General features: G+C 46.3%; 2 protein-coding genes across 16 annotated transcripts in view; one reads left to right on the forward strand and one right to left on the reverse strand.

Annotated features, from left to right (window-relative positions):
* KAT6B (lysine acetyltransferase 6B) overlaps nt 1-7,693 on the forward strand; it is a 192,691-nt gene extending 184,998 nt beyond the window's left edge. For all 14 annotated transcript variants that reach the window (XM_047761837.1, XM_047761838.1, XM_047761842.1 and 11 more), the window contains 2 exons: nt 34-325; nt 3,540-7,693. In XM_047761837.1, coding sequence (XP_047617793.1) covers nt 34-325; nt 3,540-6,082 — 2,835 coding nt within the window. In that variant the 3' untranslated portion in view covers nt 6,083-7,693. The remainder of the gene's footprint in view (nt 1-33; nt 326-3,539) is intronic.
* A 5,525-nt stretch (nt 7,694-13,218) lies between these two features.
* DUSP29 (dual specificity phosphatase 29) overlaps nt 13,219-19,847 on the reverse strand; it is a 40,364-nt gene continuing 33,735 nt past the window's right edge. For both annotated transcript variants that reach the window (XM_047761942.1, XM_047761943.1), the window contains exon 4: nt 13,219-13,847. In XM_047761942.1, the coding sequence (XP_047617898.1) occupies nt 13,600-13,847 (248 nt within the window). In that variant the 3' untranslated portion in view covers nt 13,219-13,599. The remainder of the gene's footprint in view (nt 13,848-19,847) is intronic.

The raw sequence follows: 19,847 nt of genomic DNA on the forward strand, positions 1-19,847 counted from the left end.
GCTCTGATGTATTATGTTTGGAATTAATTTCAGAGGCCTTTTGTACTAAAGAAGAAAAGGGGTCGGAAACGCAGGAGGATCAACAGCAGTGTAACAACCGAGACCATTTCTGAGACGACAGAAGTACTGAATGAGCCCTTTGACAACTCCGACGAAGAGAGGCCAATGCCACAGCTGGAGCCTACCTGTGAGATTGAGGTAGAGGAGGACGGCGGGAAGCCAGTCCTGCGAAAAGCATTCCAACACCAGCCTGGGAAGAAAAGACAGACAGAGGGAGAGGAAGGAAAAGACAATCATTGCTTTAAGAATGCTGACTCTTGTAGAAGTAAGTGGAGGAATTATAAAAACCTTGCCCTTGCCCTTGCAGACATCTGTGTATTACTGCCCAAAAGCAGGCACCTGAGTTCTACCCAAAGGCATCTCTGCCGTTGTACCCACCCACCAGAGATAAGTGCTCCTCTGTCCTTTCTCATTCATAAAAGGTTCTAGCTCTTCTTCCTGGAATTGGATTTTTATGTTAAACAACTTCTAAAGCCAGAAAGAACATCCCTCTAGGTGGGTTCACCTTACTTTCCAGAAATCGGCTTATCCTCAGAAACTTTGAAGTCTGTCAATAAGAAACACACTTCACTTCCTTGATTCTAATACGTACTTTTTTCCGCATTTAATATTTCTGAAGTCAGAGCATATCTTATTATTGATGTGAACATTGAATGCAATCATTTCTTTTTTCCCGAAAAACAAATATTTGTAAATTGATGCATCTTATAATCCGTGGTGTCTTTGGGTATGTTCTCCTTAAGAATCATCTGACCTTACCCACACCATCACTATTAGCTTTGATAATATAGGATAATGTGGAAATGAGGGAATTTCCTTTCCTTTCTACTGTTCTACAGTTGCTATTGGCAGAGACAGCCCTATCTAATTAAAAAAAAAAAAAGTACTAAACACCATTGACTCCTATTTGATGCCCTGTTTAGAAGAAACCACCCCTTGCCTGTTGGGCTAGAAACTTGAGCTCCCAGCTAAACCGTGCGGGTTTGTGGGATGGTCTCTCTATAGTTGAAATGACTATTCAAAACCTTATTTTATTTCAGTCTAAAGAACAGCCCATCTCACTTTCCTGGAAACCACAGGTTATCACTCTTGCCTTTGAAAAGCCACAATTATAAGAACATGAACGAGCATCTCCTTTTCTTAATTAACAGCGTCTTAATTAATGTACTGTTGCCACGTACATTTTGCTGAGGCCGAGACATCTCACCCTGGGTATAGAGGAACCAAGCCTTGTTCATGAGTTTCCTTAAACACATAAACAGACAAACAACAACAAACTGCAGAAAGAGGTCATTTCCTGGTGTGGAAATCGAGCCTTATTTCCATTTCTTACCTGACTTCTCAAGAGCCTGTCCTTGAATCACCACTGCTTTCATTTTCCACTAGTGCCGTTTGCCTTTACAAATTCCAAGTGGCCATATTACACCTCATTCCTTTCAGGATCTTCTTTCTTTTTTTTTTTTTGTCTTTTTTGTCTTATTTGTTGTTGTTGTTGTTGTTGCTATTTCTTGGGCCGCTCCCTCGGCATATGGAGGTTCCCAGGCTAGGGCTTGAATCGGAGCTGTAGCCACCGGCCTACGCCAGAGCCACAGCAACGCGGGATCCGAGCCGCGTCTGCAACCTACACCACAGCTCATGGCAACGCCGGATCGTTAACCCACTGAGCAAGGGCAGGGATCAAACCCGCGACCTCATGGTTCCTAGTCGGATTCGTTAACCACTGCGCCACGACGGGAACTCCAGGATCTTCTTTCTTAAAAAATAATTATTGCAAAACTCATCTTCTGGTTTTAGAGGGATGTTCTTACAAATGCTGGTAGGTCTGGCTCCATGTGGAGTCCAGGGTCACTGCATGCCTGTTCCCTGTCCATGGGAATAGAAATGAATCCATTTGAACATCTTGAGACATCTGTTAACGGGGTGTTGTACTTTGCACTTCAGTCTACAGCACATCTTTTCAGCTAGCCTATTTGAACTTAATACTTACAGGTAAGTTTATGTGTAGTCCTTTTATTACATAAATGAGCTAAGAGCTCACCCTGCTCTGTACTGATTGGATTAGAACTGGATTAGAAATCACTCCATTCTGGCAAAAGGGATCTCTGTTCCACACTGATTATTAGATCTTGTTTTTGTTCTCCAAAATAGTGTTTCTAGTAAGGCTGTTTCTCTTGGTGAAACTTTTCCTTTAGATTGACTCCTCCAGAAGATCAGTATGATCTTGAATTTTATAACAATCTAAGACTTTGGTGTTTTATACTTGTATTTATTCATATATTTACTTATACGTATGTAAATATATTTTCCTCTTTATTTATATTCATAAGCATGTACAGGTACAATGAAAATAAGATTAGCTGAGCTAAAATGAGCTTGATGATCATGGTTTGTTTCTTATTTTACTTTAATATTCAAACCATCCATTTGCACATTGATCTCAGATGCAGTGTGGACAGCATTAGTGATAAAAAGAATGCCTGTATTTTAAATGTTCAATAATTTCATGGTAGTTACATTATAGTTTTTGTCATGTAGAAATGATGATCCTAGAATAGATTACAGATGTATTTATGTTCTGAGCATTTAAGTTAGTTACTCATTTGTTTCAGAGGTACATAGTTTATTTCATGCCAGAGAGAGCATTCACATCAAAGTAAATAATGTCATCTGAGATCATTGCAATCCAGTAAATGTCCACAATCAGAAGTTCACTTTCTCGGAGTTCCCATTGTAACGCTGCGAAAACGAATCTGACTAGTACCCATGAGGATGCGGTTCGATCCCTGGCCTCACTCAGTGGGTCGGGGATCTGGCATTACTGTGAGCTGTGGTGTAGGCTGTAGAGGCAACCAGATCGTGTGTTGCTGTGGCTGTGCTGAAGGCTGGCAGTTGTAGCTCTGATTCAACCCCTAGTCTGGGAACTTCCATATGCTGCAAGTACGGCCCTAAAAAGCAAAAAAAAAAAAAAAAAAGTTCACTTTCTCAGAGTAAATATGTGAGTTGGCTTCTATTCATTTCTGCAGTACAGTGGTGATTTTGGATATGAGCTAGCTTTAACCCCTTTCCCCTGTAGTTCCTAATTTGCAAATATTTCAAATTGATTTTCTTTTATATTTTGCAATTCCAGGCTTTTGCATCAGCGCATGTCTTGTTTGTTAAATTCAAATAAGTTTATTGTAGTTGCCTGTATCCATGTGCTTCATATAAAAAGCACGGCTTTCTGTCAAGAGTGGGTTGTGTGGGTGGGTGTGTGGTGTGTGCAACATATATTCTTTTCCAGGCCTAGGTTATTTACTCAGCTTCTACCACAATATTATTCTGTATAAGGTTTGATCATGCCTTTAGCATCTACTCTTAAAATGTAAATTGCAAGCAGCATTCACTACATAACTCAGAAGAATGAATTCAAGTTGTTCATGGTTTTGCCTTCTAAGAATTTATTTTTCTTCCTTCCCCTTTCTCTCTGTCTCCTCGCTAAGACAATATGGATGGTGATGCAAATAACTTGAAAGAAACCAGCAGAGACAATCCTGAACCTCTAAAGTGCAAGCAATGGCCAAAAGGAGCAAAGCGTGGTCTCTCTAAGTGGAGGCCAAACAAAGAGAGGAAGACTGGATTTAAACTGAACTTGTACACCCCACCAGAAACCCCCATGGAACCCGATGACCAGGTAACAGTGGAAGAACAGAAGGAGACTCCGGAGGACAAAAGCAGCCCCACTCCCACCAGGATTGAGGAAGAGGTCAAGGAAGCCATGGAACCCCTGCTGCCTCAGGACGAAAACAGAAGGGAGGAAACGTGTTCCCCTATAAGTCCAAATAAATCACCATGTGAAAAACCAGAAGACAATATAATCAAACCTGAGGAGGAAGAGGAGGAAGAGGAGGAGGAAGAAGAAGAGGAAGAGGAAGAAGAAGAAGAAGCAAACGTAGAAAAAGACCCCGCTGGTGCCAAAAGTCAGGAAAAAGAAGAGCCACCAGAAGCCTGCACAGACAAAGAAGATCCTGTGCGTTTGGATGACCGTGAAGAGGAGGAAGAAGAGGATGAAGAGCCATCGCACAACGAGGGGCATGATGCAGATGATGAGGACGACAGTCACACGGAGTCTGCCGAAGCCGAGAAGGAAGAGCGCCCGAGAGAAGCCTTCAAAGAAGTACTGGAAAACCAGGAGGCTTTTTTAGACCTTAGTGTCCAGCCTAGTCATTCAAACCCAGAGGTCCTCATGGACTGTGGTGTTGAAGACCTTGCAGCCTCCTGCAGCAGTGACCCTAAGGAGCTTGCTGGAGCCACTGAAACTGCACCCGAGTCTGATGAGGAGCCCCCAGGAGACCCGGCCCAGAAGCAGGACCAAAAGAGCAGTGAAGATGTAGATCCTGAGTTCAAAGAGGGAAATGCAGCAACCTTGGAAATCGACTCTGAGACCGTCCAAGCCGTTCAGTCCTTGACCCAGGAGAACAGAGAACAGGACGACACCTTTCAGGATTGTGCCGAGACTCAAGAGGCCTGTAGAAGCCTCCAGAACTACAACCACGCAGACCAAAGCCCACAGATTGCCACCGCTCTAGACGACTGCCAGCAGTCAGATCACAGTAGCCCAGTGTCCTCTGTCCACTCCCATCCCGGCCAGTCAGTGCGTTCTGTCAGCAGTCCAAGTGTCCCCGCCCTGGAAAACAGCTATGCCCAAATCAGCCCAGATCAAAGTGCCATCTCGGTGCCATCTTTGCAGAACATGGAAACCAGTCCAATGATGGATGTCCCATCTGTTTCGGATCATTCTCAGCAAGTCGTCGACAGCGGATTTAGTGACCTGGGCAGTATCGAGAGCACAACCGAGAACTACGAAAACCCGAGCAGCTATGATTCTACTATGGGTGGCAGCATTTGTGGAAACGGCTCTTCCCAGAACAGCTGCTCCTATAGCAACCTCACCTCCAGCAATCTGACACAGAGCAGCTGTGCTGTCACCCAGCAGATGTCCAACATCAGTGGGAGCTGCAGCATGCTGCAGCAGACCAGCATCAGCTCGCCCCCGACCTGCAGCGTCAAGTCTCCTCAGGGCTGCGTGGTGGAGAGGCCCCCGAGCAGCAGCCAGCAGCTGGCCCAGTGCAGCATGGCCGCTAACTTCACGCCACCCATGCAGCTGGCTGAGATCCCTGAGACCGGCAACGCCAACCTTGGCTTATATGAACGAATGGGTCAGAGTGATTTTGGGGCTGGGCACTACCCACAGCCGTCAGCCACCTTCAGCCTTGCCAAACTACAGCAGTTAACTAATACACTTATTGATCATTCATTGCCTTACAGCCATTCCGCTGCTGTAACTTCCTATGCAAACAGTGCCTCTTTGTCCACACCATTAAGTAACACAGGGCTTGTTCAGCTTTCTCAGTCTCCACACTCCGTCCCGGGGGGACCCCAAGCACAAGCGACCATGACCCCACCCCCCAATCTGACTCCTCCTCCGATGAATCTGCCACCGCCTCTTTTGCAACGGAACATGGCTGCGTCAAATATTGGCATCTCCCACAGCCAAAGACTGCAAACCCAGATTGCCAGCAAGGGCCACGTCTCCATGAGAACCAAATCGGCATCTCTGTCACCAGCCGCTGCCACCCATCAGTCACAAATCTATGGGCGCTCCCAGACCGTAGCCATGCAGGGTCCCGCACGGACTTTAACGATGCAGAGAGGCATGAACATGAGTGTGAATCTGATGCCCTCCCCAGCCTACAACGTCAACTCCGTGAACATGAACATGAACACTCTCAACGCCATGAATGGGTACAGCATGTCCCAGCCGATGATGAACAGTGGCTACCACAGCAATCATGGCTACATGAATCAAACGCCCCAGTACCCTATGCAGATGCAGATGGGCATGATGGGAACCCAGCCATACGCCCAGCAGCCAATGCAGACCCCGCCCCACAGTAACATGATGTACACGGCCCCCGGGCATCACGGCTACATGAACACGGGCATGTCCAAACAGTCTCTCAACGGGTCCTACATGAGAAGGTAGGCAGCGCGGGCAGTCACAATACCCCTGGGCATCACTCTCGGATTGATCTGCACAAATACCTTGGAAGAGTACGATTTCAAAACCAGCAATTGGTGTGAATGCAAAAACATTTGTTGGCACCATTTATTTAAAAAAAAAAAAAAAAAAAGCTGTATGCAGCAGAAAGCCTTATACAAGTTGTTTTTCTTTCTTTTTTTTTCTTTTTTTTTCTTTTTCTTTTTTGGTACCTTTGTTTCTGTTACTTTTATATGAAATTCTCTGCAAAGGAAGGCCTCTCTTTGGACTACAATTTGGAGGCAGCCACTTGCTGTGCCTGCTTCCATTAAACAGTGTGGATATCAAGCCCCGCCCCCCCAATTATCTGTTTTAATACTGAACCTAGAGCTTTTTTTCTTCCCTGTCCACTCCATGTAAATGCCTTTAGCATTTCAGTTATTGTATATTTTGTTTGAGGTGACACTTCAGCATGCCGCTAATGTCTTTGTTAGTGACAGTGCATTTTGTAGTACTGTACAAGTGTTGTGCTAACAGTAAGCCATTTCTTAAGTTTTTTGCCTTGATTAGGGTGCCCTAATTTGAGGGTTTAAAAAAAAACTATATTTTTGTTAATTATAAAACTGTAAAGAGCTATAAAAGCTATTCCCATTTGGTTAGTCAAAAGGGTTTTATTGCTAAATGTTTGATGTAAAGTTGAGACCCTTTTCCATTTTGGTGACAGATTTCTTTGGGGAAAAAAAGGCAGCTTTCTGTTTTATAAATGCCGACTTCTGTTTATTGAATGAAGCATATCTCAGTGTTTATCTGTCAGGTTTTGAAACATTTCATATATGTCCAAATACTTGGCAGGATTTAAAAAAAAATAGTGAATTTGGTGTAAAGTTGCTATTTTATGGAAATGCCTCTAACTTTACATTTTCATTCCATCTGTAGATTTTTCTATCTTTATAAAATATTGGAGTTATTTTTTAAGGAAAAATAGAGAAGTAGCTTGTGAATAGCTCAAACTAAGCTTACAAATCGCATGTAAAAAAGCAAAAAAGTTATTTGTGTCTGTTTATATTGCTTCCTTTTTTGTAGCCTTTGTACCTGTACAGGGTGATTGTAAGGGCCAAGCAGGAGAGGCGTAATCCTTGTATAAAATAGGAGCCAGCGACACTCTTGTATTTATCTGTTCTCTTTTTAGTCAGTCACTTCAAAAAAAAAAAAAATAAACAAAAAAAAATAAACAAAAAAAGCTGTACATTTTAACATAAAATAAATTATGATGAGCCATTTTTAGCCTCTTGTGTCCTGTCATATTATGATTGATAGAGAATGACCAATTGAACTGTATCATGTGTCACATCTCAGAACACATACACATTTTGGGAAAATAAATTATTTAGTGTAAATCGGAGTTAAGAGATTTTCTGATTTGTTTTGACTTTGTGGGAGGGGGTCAGCAATAAATAAGAGTAATATCTAATAAAAACCATCACATATACCAAATACCTATTTAATAAATTAATTTATAATGGATTTTAATGCTTTTCATGAAAGTTTATTTTATGCGAGTGCATACCTTCTGTATGCCAATCATTGTCTTTAAAATAAAGTGAATTTGTTTTTTTCTTTTTGACTTTGATCTTCATTTGCAAAGGGATCCTGCCCAAATATCCGGCTGCCTCATTTATATAGTCTGTATAAACTCCCCTCAGGGCCTAGTCCAGTGGTAGCAGACTTCATTTTTGCAAAGAATAATAGCAAAAAAAATACCCAATTTGGAACTGTATGTTTGAAAAATCGTTTTCTTAACAAAGGCGTGCAAGTTTTGCTCTGTTGTGAGTGAATGATTGGATGTTATTTTTAGACTAAAAGTTTAGACCGGGAAAAGTCATTGTTCACAAACATTATCATGTGGCATTCAGAGAAAGTTCCGTCTGCCTGTTAGAACATTTGATCATTCAAGTGACAAGCCTAGGACTGAATGCCTGACTTGGCACCCACGACCCACGTGGAAGGGAAGACGGTGCACACGACCCGGAATCAGTTCTGATGGAGGGAGGACGCCTGGCAGGGTTTTGCCTGGTGCCCGCACCCTTGTTCCTTCTTTCCTACGGCCACCAGGCCTTCTGGGCTTAGTGTTAAGATTTAAATCTTTTGGTCCCTTCTCCCCACAACTGCATAGGCAGTGGGGGAATGTCTATAGTGGCTTCCGAGAAGATGCTTCTGCCAGGGCTGTTGTTGCAAAGGGGAGAAAAGAGCCTTTAAGATGCTTGCCTTCAGAGGAGGAAGCGATGATGCGCCGCTTCTCGTTGGAGTCAGTTGCTGGTGTCATCCATTCAGGAGCTGCCAAGGATCTTAGCAACCCGTTGGCTACACACCTCAGGCCAGAGGCTGCCCCTGCCCAGGAGGAGAGGTGGGGACCTGCCTCACCAGCCAGTCTGAAACTACGAAGAGCCTCCCCCAGGCCCCACCTTGAAACCTGCTCCTCCATATACATATATTTTATTTATTTATTTTTGCTTTTTAGGGCTGCAGGCAGCACATGGAGGTTCCCAAGCTAGGGGGCCAATCGGAACTGCAGCTGCCAGCCTACACCATAGCCAGAGCAACAAGGGATCTGAGCCACCTCTGCCACCTATACCACGGCTCACAGCAACGCTGGATCCTTAACCCACTGAGCAGGGCCAGGGATCGAACCCGCGTCCTCATGGACACTAGTCAGGTTCGTTAACCACCAAGCAACAACAGGAACTCCACCTCCTCATATTTATTCTCTTTCCTCTGGTGTTAAGCAAGGTCCTTTGGGGCCTGAGGTTGTCCTTGGTTCGATGTGTTGCAATGGCTTGTAACCATACCCTACGGTTTGTGTGGTGCCTGGGCTTCCCACAGTCCTCCAGGGACCTTGAGGACACGTCCCAGTCACAGCCTAGACCCCCCACACCAGAATTTAAGAGCAGTACTGGGAACTCCTGGTATTTCACAGGCTTCCCAGGGATTGCAGCATAGCCGGGTATGGGAGCCACTTTGTTCACCCCAAGTCCTGATGTTCATGGACAAAAGGGCTTGGTGGAGGAGAGAAACTGCTGAGCTGAGGTGGCCTCAGATCCCCCTGTCGCTGCTCCGCAATTAACTACTCTCACTGAGAGAAGTCAGCTCAGACCTAAGTGTGACACCATGGAGCCTGGAAAAACAGGATCTTGGATTCATCGGGACTGAAACAGAGTCACTGTTGGTTAAGCTCCATTAGCCGGCCACATCCTTTAAACCCAGTGATGAGTTCTTTCATTTATAAGTCTTCACAAGTAGGTATCAGTTTGGGGCCTTTACTTTTTAGCGGCAGGTATGGTGCTGACCCAGGCATGAAGCATTGGCTTTTCTCAGCAACATTTCATTTCAGAAACTATGGTTCAGGGAGTTCCCGTCGTGGCGCAGTGGTTAACGAATCCGACTAGGAACCATGAGGTTGCGGGTTCGGTCCCTGCCCTTGCTCAGTGGGTTGACGATCCAGCGTTGCCGTGAGCTGTGGTGTAGGTTGCAGACGCGGCTCGGATCCCGCGTTGCTGTGGCTCTGGCGTAGGCTGGTGGCTCCAGCTCCGATTCAACCCCTAGCCTGGAAACCTCCATATGCCGCGGGAGCAGCCCAAGAAATAGCAACAACAACAACAACAAAAAAGACAAAAGACAAAAAAAAAAGAAACTATGGTTCACACATAACGCCACAAATACCATTCCAAGAGATGACTCACGGACAGTCCTCCGACGACGTGATCCACACACCCACCCTGTGTAGGAAGTGGGGCCGTTTCTCCAGTTTACACCTGAGGAGATTGAGGCTCAGGGAAGCTCACTTAATTGCTCCAAATACATTCAGCTCAAATCTGTAAGCTGAAACAAACCCGGGTCTCTCCAAATCATAGCTCTTTTTCCTGGAACACTGGACTCTGTGAAAAGACTGTAACTTGTCCTCGCTCTGATTTAAAGCTTGGCTAATGACTCCATGATGCTTTTAGAACTGTTCAGTGCTATCCAAAGTTAGGTTACTTGTGGTTACAAGCTATACTGGTTTTGTATAGTTTCTTATGCATTGAAGGAAGAAAAGGTTATTTTTAAGTTTCATGGGCTTGGAGATTGGGTGATTTATGATAAGGGTGATTCGGGGTTTTTACCAGTACTGTTACGTTAACAAGCAGGACCTTCAGTTTTTCTGTGCCCATACTCCTGGTTTTCCTCCTCCCTCTCTATCCTCTTTCCTGAATCTCCCCCAACACCAAACACCCAGGCCTGGGGCTCCCTCTCTCTTTTCTCTCATTATCTCACCCAGTACAATGACTTCAAAGGTCTGTACAGATGACACCCACAATCCTATCACTGGTGGTGGCCCTTCCTCTGAGCACTCTCTAGATTCAAGGTGAAATGACATAGGAAACCTTTCATATGCCTTAGACATGAAGGACTGGTGATCTCTCCAGCCATCTTCTCCTCATTTCTGCCCTGGTCAACCCCATCTCAGTATTAAGGCACCACCAGGAAACTGAGTATCTTCCAAATCTCCCACCCTTCCCCGCAGGCTTTGTCCTTTCTCCAGGATAATTCCAAAGTAACCTTGAAGACTCCCGTCCCCTGGCGCTATCATTCCTGTCGACAGTTCAACAGCCTCCGTGGTTCCCATCTTGCCTCCTATAATCCATTCTCTGTACTTCAGCCGGGGTGATCTTTTTTCTCTCCAGAGTGATCTTCTTAAAACATAGATCATACTGCTTCCCTGCTTAAAGCTCTTTGGTGCTTTTTCTTTGCAACTGGAATAAAATTCAGTCTCTCTACTCCTCTGTCTCCACCTCCCATCTCACCCACAAGTTCCAGCTTCACAGATGGGCAGTTTCTGAAACACGCCGCCTCGGGTTCTGTTTCCTCAGAAACACACCTCCTTGCCGCCTCAGGGCCACTTCACCTGTGCTGCTCCTCAGCTAGAATGTTCCCTCCCCACGCGGAAGGTGGTCTCCTTCAAGTCTTAGCTCACCCCATCTCCTTCGCCACCCTGTCTAAAATGGGTTTTCCCTCTACCCTGTCCCCAGGTTTCCACCTCACCACCTGCCTTCCCTCATTCCACTTTATCACAACATGCATTTTTGTTTTGACCTCCTAACCTAAGTTCCAGCATGTGGTAGGTTCTCAAATGCGTGTTGACCAAATGCATGTTTTATTTCTCAAGATCTGAAATGCTTTTGCAAAAATTCTGTTCCTCCTTTTGTCCTACCACTGGCTCCCAGGAGCCACCCTTTTTTTTTTTTTTTTTTAATTGCTTTTTAGGGCCACCACAGCCACAGCCACAGCAATGCAGGATCCAAGCCGCATCTGTGACCTACACCACAGCTCACGGCAACGCCAGATCCTTCCTCCAAGGCCAGGGATGGAACCCACATCCTCATGGATACTAGTCAGATTCCTAACCCGCTGAGCCACATCGGGAACTCCCACCAGGAGCCATCTTGAAGAGACTAGATCTCTAAAGTTCTCTGCTTCTGCTTCCCTTAGCAGGACTCACAGCCCCACAGAGGTGGGAACCCATAGGATGGTGGAGAGAGAGCGCCCAAAGAGCACTCCAAAGAGCCCCAGGAGCAGACCTATCCTCCCCACGTGTGGATTCATTTAAATGTAAATACTTCATTATAATGTATGAAAGTAACATTTCATTAAAATGGAAATATTTCTTTCTGGATAAGGAATAGATCAGAGCTAGGTGATAACTGAGTTTCAAGGAGGCTGTTGGGATCCTATGATGGGAAGGTCTAGGTAGGGGCCACTATGACCCTAGAATCCCTTTTGGTTACATCTCTTTCCCGAGATGTGTACGTGGCTCCTCTCGTGGTGAGGACCCAATGCTTCCTGGGCCAAGGTGACTCGTCCAGAAGGGATTCTGGGCAGTTCCAGGACTGGGCCCTGCCAGCCACAGGGAGCCAGGCCACAGGTCCTTCCCTCTGGCCCCAAAGCAGGGCAGCCCACCAAAGGTCTCCGGGTGACCCTCAGGTGGCTTTACATACCTGCTAAATCTCTGGACGCAATCCTCCCTCCATCGAGGATCTTCTCTTTCATTCTGCTGAAAACCACATCCAAAGGGGTGGATAGGGCCTATTTTTCCCCCAGGCCTTTCTCATACTTTCTGCTTCCTCCAGGCCGTTTTGATTTCCAGTCTGTGACATCTCCATCAGCATCTCTCTGGGTTCTGTCTGGTTTCCCGTTCCTGGTTCCAGAAGCCACCTCTCCCCACTCAGTGCCTGCTGTTGTTTTCTCCTCAAGAAGGAGACTCACACAGTCAGTCGTGGTGCCTGTCTTAGCTCTCAGGACCAGAGGAACTCCGCACCTGAGCTCCTAGGCTGCCCGCTTCTCCCACTCCAGGGCAAGCACCTTTGCAAATACTCTCTGCTGGATTGCCCAGGTTGCTTGGACTGAATCAGAATGAAAGAAGCTTCCCCACAAGTTTCACTGCCCCAAAGAGTGTCTCCCTTGAAAATTATAAAGTCCAGGGAGTTCCCATTGTGGCTCAGTGGGTTAAGAACCTGCCTAGTATCATGAGGATGCTGGTTCAATCCCTGGCCTTACTCAGTGGATTAAGGATCCAGAGTTGCCATGAGCTGTGGTGTAGTTTGCAGATGTGGCTGGGATCATGCGTTGCCATGCCCGTGGTGTAGGCCGGCCGCTACAGCTCTGATTCAACTCCATGTGCCACAGGTGCGGCTCTACCAAAAAAAAAAAAAAAAATTCAAGTCCGATCTTGTCCCAGTTTACCAGAATTTGTTGAATTTTTCTGGGTACTGGCAGCTCTAGCTCCCTGAGGAAGGTGGGGGAGCCCAAAGCCAGGCCTCTGTGCAAGGGCTCAGGCCCCCCACTCCCCACCCCTACCAGATGAATTGCTCTCTGCAGCTTCCAGAAGCAGCATGTGTGGATGGAGACCGAGCCTGGGGATTCCACCGACAAGAGGAGCCAGGATGTGGTGAGGAAACGTGGGTCCCCCCCTCCCCCGCACCCCCTCCCCAGAGAGCAGACTCACTAACAAGGGATGCAGACTCTCCTGTAAGGCGGCTTTCCCAGGCACTCTTAAGTGGTTAGAAAATAAAGTTATATTTTCTAATTATTTTTTAAGAATGTGACTTTCAGACAAAGCCAATATTTAATCACAGCACAATGTCTACACAGTTTTAAATCCTTTTCTCCTTCCATCTTACCCAAAAAAAGAAAAAAAGGAAAAAAAGGAGCAAAAAAAACGGCGCCTTTGTGCAGATTGGCGAGCTCATCTGTAACCAATTCTGCTGGGAAGCCCGTCTTCCCCATTTGGCTGTGAAGCCCAGGGCTGGACTCATCCCGGAGGCCACTGTGATCTCCCCTGCTCACCAGCACGCACCCTGGAAGTCCTACGATCGTTTGCGAGGCGTCGAGCTTCGGTTTCGCGTCCCTTCTCCGTGACAAAGTCACAGGCCAGAGCTCTTGCCAGCCTTAGCCCTCCATTCCCCAGCGTCCCGCTCGCCCCGGAGGGGGCGCTATGGCTCCTTCTCACCAGCCTTCTCCCCCGCCTCGCCCCCGTGCTGGGCCCGTCGCCGCTGCTGCACCAGCTGCTTGTCCAGCTCTCGGAGCTGCTTCAGGAAGCCCCGGTTGGGAAGGACACAGCGGTTCTTGGCCACTTGCCGGATGGCATCCACCAGGGTCATGTTCCTGTGGATCATCAGGTAGGCCAGGACCAGAGTCGCCGACCGGCTGCGGCCCATAGCGCAGTGCACCAGGATCTTATCTGAAACGGTGCAGGGAGAACAAAGACTCAGACCGGAGAGGCAGGGTGGCCTGAGGGCTGGGGTGTAGGCTTGGGCCCCCTCAAATCCTGACTCTCCCTCCCGCTCCTGGAGGATCCTGGGCCAGTTACTGAGGGGCTGGGAGCCTCTGCTTCCCCATCTGTACAATGGGAACACTATCAGTATCTCCCTCCTGGGGCGCTTAAGAAGGCAATTTGTGTAAAGCATTTGGTCCACTGCTTGGAGGTATCGAAGGTTCGATAAGCCACAGATGTTACTGTTGTCTCGCTAAGGAAGAGGGGGATGGAACTGACGCCTCCTTCCTGCCAAAGTACCTCCAAGTGAGAGCTCCGTCAGGGTGCGGGAGAAAGAGCTGTGAGGTTTTTTGAATGCTACTTGACTTACAATATATTCATATTATTTATTTACTTAATGTTTGCTTATTTTGAATAGGGCAGCCACGAGAAAAGGGTATAAAATGATGCCCATTGAAAAGCCTCTCTCCGGAGTCCCCATTGTGGTGCAGCAGAAATGAATCCAACTAGGATCCATGAGGATGTGGGTTCAATCCCTGGCCTCGCTCAGTAGGTTAAGGATCTGGCATTGCCGTGAACTGTGGTATAGGTCAGAGATGCAACTTGGATTCTGCTGTGGCTGTGGCGTAGGGGAGCAGCTGTAGCTCCAACTTGACCCCTAGCTTGGAAACCTCCTTATGCCGCAAGTATGGGCCTAAAAAGCAAAAAAGAAAAGAAAAGCTTCTCTCCCACCCAGCTCCTCAATTCCCAAAGCAATAAGTATTACCAGTTTCTTCTTCCACAGGAGACTCTGTGTATGTACATAGCAAAAACGTATTTTTTCTCTTCTTGCCCCAAATGTAGCAAGCTTTACACACTTTTCTATACCTTGCTTCTTCTATTTAGCAATATACCTTGGAGAACTCTGTATATCAGTCTACGAAGAATTCTCAGTTATTTTTTCTTGTGGCTGCATAGAGTTCCTCTGTGTGGATGTGCCATAATCCACTTTAAACAGGTTGCATTATATTCCATCCATGGCTGAAGGTGGGTTGTACAGGAATGCATGCTTTCTGCACCATTGCAGTGCTGCTGCATTTGACTTTGGATAAGGAGAGAGCTCCCCACTGTCCCCAAAGACCCTTCAAGCTGCTGAGACAGAGGGCATGGTCTGCTTGCAGTGGAGTCTGTGAGCACCCAGGACCTGGGTTCTAGAGTCGGTTCCGCTACCAACCACCCAGGTTTAGGATAAGTCACTCGGCTTGTGGAGCCTCAACTTTCTCAACTGTCAAATGGGGCAGCAACATCACATCAGCCGTGAGCAAAACCAGTTCGATAAAAATCACAAGGTCAGTGTTTTGTTTTTTTAATTAAAATAGTTTTACTGTGCCATGTGGTAAAACCAGGGGTTGAATATTCTTACAACATAGATGACCAAATTGTCTTCTAGACCAGAGGTTCTCCAAGCATGATCCAAGACCCTGGGGGTTCCCAAGACAGTTTCAGGAGAGCTTTGGGCTTAACATTAATTTGTAAACAGCACTATGGTGATGTTTGCCTCTTTCACTATGTTGACATTTTCACTGAGGTTCAAAATGCAGCGGTGGACAGAACTGCTGGTGCCTTAGCATGAATCATGGCAGGGGCACCAAATTGTGCTAGTAATCATTGCACCCACCACCAAGCACTCTTAGTGGAAAAACAAGCCAATTTCCCTTAAGAATATCCTTGGTGAGGCAGTAAAAATTAATACTATCAAATTTCAGCCCCTGGTTACACCACTTCTTAATATTCTGTGTGATGAAATGGAATGTACACAGAAAGCACTTCGGCTTCAGGCCAAAGCAGGATCGTAATCTCAAGGAGAAGCTAATGGGAGATCAAGTTGCAAGCTGAATTAGCCACTGTTTCATGAAACACTATTTTGACTTGAGGAGCAAATGACAGAAAAACCACAGTAATTCAAACTTGGGTTTTTGACAAACTATTTCTCAAAAGTGAAAAAAATGAGCCTGTCACAGGAAAGAAAACAATTGACAGTATCTGTCCCCAGTGATAAAATGCAAGCTTTCAAGCCAAAATTAGAATTTTGGGGAGTTCCAATTGTGGCTCAGTGGAAATGAATCTGACTAGCATCCATGAGGACACAGGTTTGATCCCTGGCTTTGCTCAGTGGATTAAGAATCCAGTGTTGCCACGAGCTGTGGTGTAGATCACAGATGCAGCTCAGATCTGTCCTTGCTGTGGCTGTGATGTAGGCCAGCAGCTACAGCTCGAATTTGACCCCCAGCCTGGGAACCTCCATATGCCATGGGTATGGCCCTAAATAGCCAAAAAAAAAAAAAAAGAATTTTGGAAAAGTTATATCTACCACTGTGAAACTGATAATTTCACAGTACTTTTCAGATTTTCCTGTTAAGAGCAGTGGTGGTATTAACAAATACATTTTTTGATAATGTACAATGCAGTGCGTCAACTTTGGGAAGATCTGTATAACTTAGTGAACCAATGCTTTCCACATGACAGTGTGAGATATTACAAAATCATATATGGGTAAAAAAATCCATTCAAAGTGCAAGGTAGACCGATGGATTTTTATGTAACAGAGTATAAAGTTTACTGATATGTTTTCAGATTTCACATAACAAAAGTTGTTAAGCTTTGGTGTGGTATCAAAGAAGAAGAGCTACAATCATCTAAAAAGACTATTAAAATATCCCTCCCTTCTCCAGCTACATATCCGAGTAAGACTGGATTTTCTTCATATACGTCCACCAAAACAACAGATCACAACAGGTTGAATGCAGATGTAAGAATCCACCTGGATTCTCATAAGCCTAACATCAAAGAGATTTGCAAAGATGTAAAATAATGCCATGCCGCTCTGTAGTTTTATTTTGGAAAATATAATTTTTCATAAAAACCTGTATGTTAGTATGCAGTGGGTTTACTTTATTATTTTTAAATGAATCCATATTTTCAATTTTTTGAGTTATTTCTGATAGAGTAAATATTGATAGAGCAGACCTACATAAATAAAAGCTCTTTGAAGCTTTCAATAGATTATAGGAGTGTAAAAGCGATCTGAGACCATAAAGTGTGAGAACTGGAGATCTAGAAGAATCTCCACAAGAAAAGGCTCCCTTTGGCCACTACCATGGCAACAGCTGGACCTAATGAGAAGCCACCATGAGAAGCAGCGTTCCATCCCTCCATTAGATGGCGCTCTAGAACTCACATAGATAACGTCACGCTTAATATACTCTCCAAGGTTTCAGTATGCTCACTCCTGATTACAGATGAAGAAACAGGCTCAGAGAAGTGAAATGATTTGCCAGAGGTCACCCGGAAAGTTGGTACCATCGCTGGAAATAGTTCAAAGCAGCTGGTTACAGAGGCCCTATTGTGTGCTGGCAACTTGCCATTGTGCTCTGAGAACAGGCTAAGTAAGGAGATCTGCTTCTCTGGCTGTCCCCAGCACTACCACTGCTGCTATCCCAGTGGTGTCCTCTCCTGTGGCAGTGGGGTCCCTTTGCTGGGGACAAGCTGGCTGGAGCAGCCTCAGCTGTGTGACCCCAGTACTGTCCCTGTTCCTGAATCTCAGGCCCAAGGCCTGGAAGGATTAGAAAGGAGACACTCATGGACGTCGCTGGGTTGGTGGAGCAATTTGGCAAACACTTCTGAGTGCACGTGGCGACCTTGTCTCCCTCTCCCTCCCACCCCTTCCTCACAGGACCAAGCCCAGAACCGGGTGACGGTTAACAGCCACAGCAACAGGAGAAATCCAAGAGGGTCGAACACCAGGCACCAGGATTCTGGCCGCCCACCCTCCCCCAAGGTGAGGACCCCACGGATGGCCTGTCCACACACATAGAGCTGACACAGAAGGTGCCGCATAGAGAGCTATTAAGTATCACGATTTGTCTTCATGAATCTCCACAAGCTAACCAGGCTGGCATCTAGTCCCCATTGCTGAGTTACAAGAGTGTGGCCACCCCAACTTTTTTTTTTTTTTTTTGTCTTTTTAGTGCCGTACCCACAGCATATGGAAGTTCCCAGGCTAGAGTTCGAATCGGAGCTACAGCTACTGGCCACAGCCACAGCAATGCAGGATCTGAGCCACATCTGCAACCTACACCACAGCTCACAGCAACACTGGATCCTTAACCCACTGAGCGAGGCCAGGGATTGAACCCACATCCTCATGGATCCTAGTTGAGTTTGTTAACCACTCAGCCATGAAGGGAACTCCCAACCCTCACCTTCTCCTTGGGCAGCTTGGCCAGAAAGGCCAGAGGGTGAGGAGCAGGGCTGGCTTCCTGGGTGCTGGGTGGGGCTCGGGGGGTGCTGGCCCAGCTCTCCCAGGCATGGCTACCTCCTGGAGTGGAATGTTTACCTCTGGCATTCTGATCCCCACACACCGTTCCAGAGGCTGCCTGGCCCCTTGCCAGCTCTTCTGATAACTAAAGCATTTCTTCCTCCCCTGGCAAAAAGGGTAATTCTTTCTGTCATGACCAAAAACTTAAAACAGACGAAAGCTGTAGTTCATTAAGTCTTTGGGGAGCCTGTAGTCTGTTAAGTGGGGGGGTAGATGGTGGGCAGGGAAAAGGGAAAGGAGGTGGGGGGCTTCGCTCCTTCTGGCTGAATTTTGCTTTTAAGACAGCAGCACTAGTGCCGTGGGCTACATGGCTTGCTGGGCCTCCCTGGGGCAGAGGGTTTGTCCCCATACTCTCAAGGCACTGCTCCCTCTTTGCTCTGTGGCTCTGCTAAGTACCACCCTTTGGGCGTTGAATGGTGAGAAACTGCATGGGCTGCCTTCAGCCTGTTCCCAGCATGGCCCACAGCAGAGGAAGCCAGAGGCTCTCTAGGAGTTAGAGGCCAGCCAGGGGTAGGGTCCCAAGCCAGGGGAGTATTGCCAGGTTGGCATTTTGTAGATCAGTGCCTTTCAAACTTTTTTGTGTGACCCCCTCTACACAAATCATAAAATTCACGGCTCCCTCCATGGTACCTGGGCTTACCCTACCCCCATATTCAAGCCCAGGCCGCTGATGCCAGAGGCCTGGATACTAAGGCGTCACATGTGTGTGTATATCAGATAAGAATTTCACCACATAATTCGTGCTTTTATTACATGCAATGCATGCTGACATTTTCTCTTTTCTAATCTATTCCATTAAAAAAAAAAAAAAAAAAGAAATGCTGGCTGCAGCTACTAAATTGATTTCTTTTTGTTTTTGTTTTTTTTTGTATTTTTTTGTCTTTTCTAGGACCACACCCATGGCATATGGAGGTTCCCAGGCTAGGGGTGGAATTGGAGCTGTAGCCGCTGGCCTACGCCACAGCCACAGCAATGCTGGATCCTTAACCCACTGAGCAAGGCCAGGGATCGAACCCACAACCTCATGATTCCTAGTCAGATTCGTTAACCAGTGTGCATGATGGGAATTCCTAAATTGATTTTATAACCCACTGATAGGCCACAAACTAGGTTTGAAAGATGAACTATTTTTCCTTTGGTCTTTACCAAAAGGTGGACTCCCACAATGTTATAAAGAAAAGATTAATCCAGAATCTTACTGTTCGCTACTGACACGTCTTCCCTGGTGACCAGAAGGTAGGCCTCTATCACTCAAATCAGACTTGTAGGTAGGCCTCTATCACTCAAATCAGACTTGTAGGTCCACCAACCCACCCAGACCCATTTCCTTGGTTTAGGGGGTGCCCTTTGCCTTCCACTCACTGCCAGGGAGCCTGCAAAGGCAAGGTTCATACATCTCCCCAAATAGCTCTGCACATGCAGAAGTCCTTGGAAAAAAGGATGCATGGTGTGTTTTTAAACTGCCAGTGGGCAGGCCTGTGGGTGCTATAGTGGGTCAAGAGACCCTTAAAACACCCTGAAAATCTGGTCTGGTTAAAGCTTAGAGGCACCAGAGACTCAACCTTCTGCTCAAACGTAGACTTCATTTATTTATTCATACCTACCTTATC

This window comes from Phacochoerus africanus, chromosome 15 (assembly GCF_016906955.1).
Source record: "Phacochoerus africanus isolate WHEZ1 chromosome 15, ROS_Pafr_v1, whole genome shotgun sequence".
NCBI lineage: Eukaryota > Metazoa > Chordata > Mammalia > Artiodactyla > Suidae > Phacochoerus > Phacochoerus africanus.